Genomic DNA, 6,000 nt, shown 5'->3' on the forward strand with positions numbered 1-6,000 from the left:
TAAATTCCTGGAGTTTACTTTTTATTTGTAACCATTCCATTTTCTCCATATATATATATATATATATATATATATATATATTTAATGTATTTAATTAAAAAAATAATAATGACTGCTTCTGTCACAACCAGTTTGAAGTGTCTGACAAAACTTGTCGAAACCTGGGTAGAGAATAAGACAGTGCACAGCAGGCTTTAAAGATATTTTCAAAGGAGAGCGGGCTGGGGAGGGAGGGAGGCTCGAGAGTCGGGTGGCAGTGAGAACTGGGGACCCTGGGCGCAGACCGGTTTGTGAAGCCTAGACAACTCCGTTCCTCTCTCGGGGCCGGGGTTTTTCAGCAGTGGAGTGAGGCCTGGGGATGTGGCTTGGGCGTTCGCGGCCGCTGGAGTAAGACTTGTGAAAAGTGCGAGAATATCGAGAATACCCGGTGACCGCCTCAAAGGGCACTGACTCGCTGTTTCAGCTCCCAGGTTTGGGGTCTGAAGTTGGGACGGACATGACTGGGACTAAATTTAGGGCTGCATCTCTCGCTCCCCAAAGAGGGTTTGCGACCGGCGGAATGGGGTTTTCAGAAAAGGCCTCGTTGTGCCAGACTTGGCTCTGGCTGCCGTGTGCGGTGCCCCTTGGTACCCGCTCTCCTAGCACTGGCTCTAAGAAAGCAGGACCCGGGTGCGCATTCTTCCCGTGCCTAGGATACTTCACGGTGCTAAAAATAGTCGCGGGCGCTGGGCCCTGTGCATAGCCACAGTCTTGTGTGTCAACTAAACTGGAGTCCTGGGTTCGAATCTAGATAAGGTGCCCTCCGTGCTGTGGGACCTCAATCGGCTTGTTCCGTGGGTCTCAGTTTCCTCGCGAGTGCCAGAATTTCTAAAAGGATTCCCAGCTCTTGGAAAGAAAAAGAAAAAAAAAAAAAAAAAAAAAAAAAAGGCAAGAAAAAAGAAAGAAACCTTGGTTTTTCTTTCTGCGCCTCCCCGAGGGGCCTGGAGGCCTCGGGCCGGGTACGGAGGCCACTGAAGGGTGCGTCGGGCCGGCTCATTACCGCGAGGTGTTGCCCTAGTTAAATCTCGGCCCTTTTTGATCTGGCGGCGGGTGGCGAGAGGGAAAAAAGGAAAAAGTAGGGGGGCCAGAGTAGAGAGAAGCTCACACCTCCCCCACCGTTTCCTCGCGCTCGTAAAACACCTTTTATTAACTCCTCCGCGTCCGGAAAGAACCGCGTGGCCTCTCAGCCCCTGCCACGGTGTTTACAGCTAAAACTAATGGGGCCCCATATTCACCCCGATGTCCAGACGAGGCGCCTGGTGCCCCGCGAGGCCCTGCCCCGAGCTGCTCAGGATCTCCTTTCGTGTCCCCAAGCTCGAGCTCCGGGTGTGGAGCGCGAAAGCGCGGAGACCCGCGCCGGTCTTCCCGCCTCCTTCGCAGTGAGCACTGACAAGCGTGCGTTCCCTCGGGCAGTCTCGGGAGCTGGTAGGAGACGCAGAAGCGCATAGCACAGAGCCTAGCACACAACTGCGTGCAAACAAAACTAATTGTCTGCACATTGTTATTATTATTCAGGGACACGTAAAAGGCCTGCGTTTTCCTCCGCAGTTTAGCCCAATAAGCATCCGCTCCCCTTGGCAAATGCACCTGAATTTATTCACGCCACACCCAGCCATCGGTGCTCATGTGACGACACAGACACGGAGGCTCTCCTGCACAATCAGCACACATACACACATACCCGATCCCTCTGCACAAATCCATATGCTCTCACAAACGTTAGTTGAGCGCTTTCTTGCCGGAGAGAAACCTAAGTGCTTCAATTTAACTATAAGCACTGACAAGCTTGTTTTACTCACGGTAAAATAATGATAGCTACTATGACTTGTCGAGTCCCTATTGCGTGCAAGGACCTGTGCTAAGCAGACCCTCGCTGGTAGCTCCGTTTGAGTGCTGACCTGCCACATGTACACCTATATGTTCAGAACTTCACGTTTGAACGAATATATTGCCAAGCGAATCTCCCTCTGCCAAGTGAGCTACCCTGACCTGGTGATGCCATTCATTTGAAAGGCACCCTTCCCCTCCCGATTACTCTGCCAAATAATTGTCTGCAGACACCAGTGTGCATACTAATCAACAGGCAAGCTCGAATACCCACCCACGTAAATCCTAGCCCAGCTTCTCTGGATCTAATTCGTTTTCAGCTTTCGTGTCTCCCCATTCAAGTAAGTTATCTTGTCCCGTCGTTATATTCTAAGGAGAACTTTGCTCTTTGTTTCAGGAATAATGTCTTTATCTGACCCCTTCTCTTGACTTGATTTGCAGTTTGCTTTGGTATTTATCAAAAGAGGAGAAGCAGGAACACGAGGCTTTCCACCTAGCAGAAACCACGGAGTTGATGGGGGATCCCGGCTTGAGACATCACACAGGCTTCAGACTATTTCAGAAAACTTTTTATTAGTCAAGAGCATAGATACTGCTTTGGCAAAGGGAGGGGGCTGTGAGTGGTTGTACAGATTTGAGGTAGAAAAGGGATAAGTATGGGAGGATAAACAAATACCTGAGCGCAACAGGCATGGTAGGTAGTTTAAATACATAAAAACTTTCCAACATAGAGAAAAGTTTTTATTTACAAAGAAAAAAAAAGAAGGAAAGGGAACAAAGGAAGGAAGAAAGGAAAGGAAGGAAGGAAGGAAAGAAAGGAAAAGTGTTTCCCTTGGAACTAGGTAGGAAGTGCAGCAACATAAAGAGAAATAAAATAAAAACACCACTGTTTCAAGGAGAACAACAAAAGGCAGCCTTCATCTTCCTGCTTTTGGCTCTCTTTCCCAGGCAGAAAACTATTGATTCCTCTTATTGCATTTTAATTAGAAAAGAGGGCGTCTGGGGGGGGTGGTGGTGGTGACACGAAGCAGAGAGGGGGACAAGAGAGAAAGAGAGTCAGCGGAGTGGGAATGGCATTGGGAGTTCTAAATTCGCCCCAGAAGGGTAAGAAGGTGTGTCTTTGCACGCATGGGTTCCGCAGTCCCTCCCTTCTGCATCTTGCCGCCAAAAGCCGCCCTCAATTAGGGGAGGTGGATATATATATATTTCTCTTTCTCTTAATGTATTAAAAACAATTTCATATGACATTGCACGTGCGATCCAAGTATGTGGTTGCAGCCATCTACCTTCCAGCGCCTAGCAGAGGCTCGGCAGGATGCGCTGGCACAAGCCGCCGGAACCCAGAGCCTGGCATTGGCCGCCACCTTCCTCTCTTCCCGGGGCTCCAGAATCAGCCAGCGGTGGCCAGGTCCTCGGCGCGGGGCCGTGGCTCACTGATTCAATTCCAGCGCCCAGACTTGCTGCGGCCAGCCTGTGCGCCCTTTAATCCTCTTCTCGCCTGGGCCCAGGGCAGGAGGAAAGCCTTCATGCTGCTGCTGCTGCCAAAGGACACACACAAGGAAAGAGGCGAGAGACACAGGTTTAAAATTTTCTGCACCAATCGCTGGTCTTGAAATGAGGTGGAGGGAAAGGTGTTGGGAGCAGTAACTGGGAGTCTTTAAATAAGTGACGGATTTCTGTTAGTGAAATAGGCAAACAGGCTCATAAATTTGTCTTTATGCGCCAAGTTCCTGGGACCCGGGATGGATTGGGCAGCTTGGGGAGGCTTAGTAACCAGAATTCTCTGCATCTGGTGAAACTGATGCGTTGGTTTGGCTTTATGGCGCCTAAGGGAGACAGCAGGGGGGTTGGAATGGGAGGGGTGGGGATCAAGTTTTCCCTGCTCGCGGACCTGTCCTCCCTCTTCCCCCAACCCCATCCCACTGGCTTTTCAACCTGGTTTAGCATCTGGGCTTGGATACAGGGTTGGGTCCCCTCGAGCTGGCGCTGGGAGCCTCAGATGATTAAGCGAAGGAGAGGGGAGTCAGCCTGGCCTAGCGTACTCCTTCTTCCTTGCTCTCCTACTAGCAGGAACCAAGCCCTGCAACTTGAAGGAGGCGGCGACATGGGGGGATCGGGATTGAGGCGCTTCCCGGTCCTGCATCTCCCCCCAGCCCAGGGCAGAGGTTTGGAGACTCAAAGCCTATCTGTCTTCCCCCATGTCCCCGGGTGAGCTTTCCCTAGTTTATCACAGGTCCCACAGGTCAAACATGACCCAGCGGGGCTCTCCAGTAGGCTCCACCATGCGGCGGCCTGAGCGTACCAATCTGGACCAACTAGTTCGCCAACCTGGAAATCACCGGCTTCAGAGGTCCCGGAACCCTAGGCAGCGAAACCGAGTGCCAGAAAGCTTCACCCTAACTGGACAGGATCAAGAAATGCCGAGTACGGATTGCAATCTCCAAAGCCAAAAGTGTCTCTTGCTTGTTTACACACAAATCCGTCCAGGTTACCCTCAGAACCTGCCCATGGTCAGTGGAGCAGAGGAACGTGCTCTGGAGTGGGAGTAGAAGACCTGGCTTGTTTTACCTGAGCTCCACCTCTCACTCCTTAGGTAGGACCCTTCTGTCCCCTCCCACTCTGGGCCTCAGTTTCTATTTGTACAATGATGGATGTAGACTAGCCTCTCTAGCAAAGGACCTTTGAAAACAGTAACTGAGTCCACACGCATAAATTCACACTCAAGCAAATTAAAGTAACAAACTCTTACATGCATTCTTAACCTGGATTCCAGGAGAGACCAGTGATAGATCAGGCCTCCTGCATATTGGAAGTAAACTATGTAGTGTGTGCATTTTCTCAGGGTGAGAGGGTTCCAACAGATTCTTAAGGCCCTAAGACCCCTTCCGAAAGGGTTAAGATTCTATGTCCATTCAGTCTTACAAATACTAACCCATGTTACAAATTAATTCACTTATGAATCTGCCTCCTTCCCTGCACACAATCACACACTATGACCATCTCAGAACTCCTTTCAGCCTTTCAAAATCGCACACACAACTCAGCCTCCTTCCACTGCTTTCATGGCCTGCGGGTGCTCAACCCGCCAGCACCCTTGGCTGAGGCGTGCAAGCCCCGGGACTCACCAGCTCCCTTTTCCTCTTGCTCTCGCGGCCGCCATCCGCCTTCTTGAGTTCAGCCTTGAATGCCTCGGGGTCGCCAGCCTGTGCATCCTTGGCCAACACGTCCATCAGGTAGGCTATGTAGCTGGTGGCCAGGCGCAGAGTCTTGATCTTGGAGAGCTTGGTGTCGGCAGGCACGTTGGGGATGCACTCGCGCAATTCTGCGAACGCGCTGTTAATGCTCTCCGTGCGTCTCCGTTCCTTCTTGGGTCCTGAGCCTTTCCGCCGGCCCAGGCGGCCGCCGAGCGCTTCCAGCCGCCCGGGACTCTGGCCTTGCCTAGCGTCCGGACCGTAGGCGGCGGCGGCCGCAGCGGCTGTGGGTGGTGGCCCCCCGGCAGGAAAGTCCGGGGCAGCGTCAGCTGGGCTCAGCAGCCAGCTCTGGAAGTAGGGACGCTCCTGGTGACAACGCGAGGCCGGGCCGAAGAGGAAAGGCTCGTGGAGCATGGGGTGCGCGGGGTGCGGGTGATGATGATGGTGGTGATGGTGTGCGTAGCTGCCCACGAGGTTCATGTTGGAGCGGCTCCTGGCCTGCGCCGCCAACCGGATTAGCACAACCCCATGCGCCCCAGAGGCTGCCGCCAGGGCCACCCGTGGCTCTGGGGCCGCTGCACTGCTGGGCGCCGGCTTTGAGGGAGTCCGGGGCGAGGCTGAAGATGAGACGCGCAGACCGCCGCCCTCTTGCTAGTTTCTGTGGCGGGCGAGGACTCCGATGCCCAAAGACCTGTTTAACCCTCTGCCTACTCCCCTTCAGGATCTGGCTTATATAAGGCCGCAGCTTTGATGTCAACCTCTGCCTGGAGCCAATGGCAGGGGGGCGGGGAGCAGGAAAGGGGGGTGGCCGTCCCAGGTTTTACGCTCAGCTAGCGCCACTCGACTCTAGGCCGCCAGCGGGGACAGGGAACCGGCCCCGCCTCCGTCACTCCCCCCCAGTTCCCAGCCTGGGGGTGCGGGGGGAGCAGGGGCTAGTACTTGA

At 53.3% G+C, this 6,000-nt stretch overlaps 1 protein-coding gene across 1 annotated transcript; it reads right to left on the bottom strand.

The window, feature by feature from the left end:
• Nucleotides 1-3,230: 3,230 nt before the first annotated feature.
• On the bottom strand, nucleotides 3,231-5,537 carry HAND1 (heart and neural crest derivatives expressed 1). The gene is made up of 2 exons (XM_008573167.1): nucleotides 4,992-5,537; nucleotides 3,231-3,401 (listed from the first exon to the last, which is right to left on the bottom strand). The coding sequence occupies exons 1-2, from the start codon at nucleotides 5,535-5,537 to the stop codon at nucleotides 3,297-3,299; spliced, it is 651 nt and encodes a 216-aa protein (XP_008571389.1). The 3' UTR covers nucleotides 3,231-3,296.
• Between the last annotated feature and the right edge of the window lie 463 nt (nucleotides 5,538-6,000).

Source organism: Galeopterus variegatus, unplaced genomic scaffold (assembly GCF_000696425.1).
Source record: "Galeopterus variegatus unplaced genomic scaffold, G_variegatus-3.0.2 Scaffold884, whole genome shotgun sequence".
NCBI lineage: Eukaryota > Metazoa > Chordata > Mammalia > Dermoptera > Cynocephalidae > Galeopterus > Galeopterus variegatus.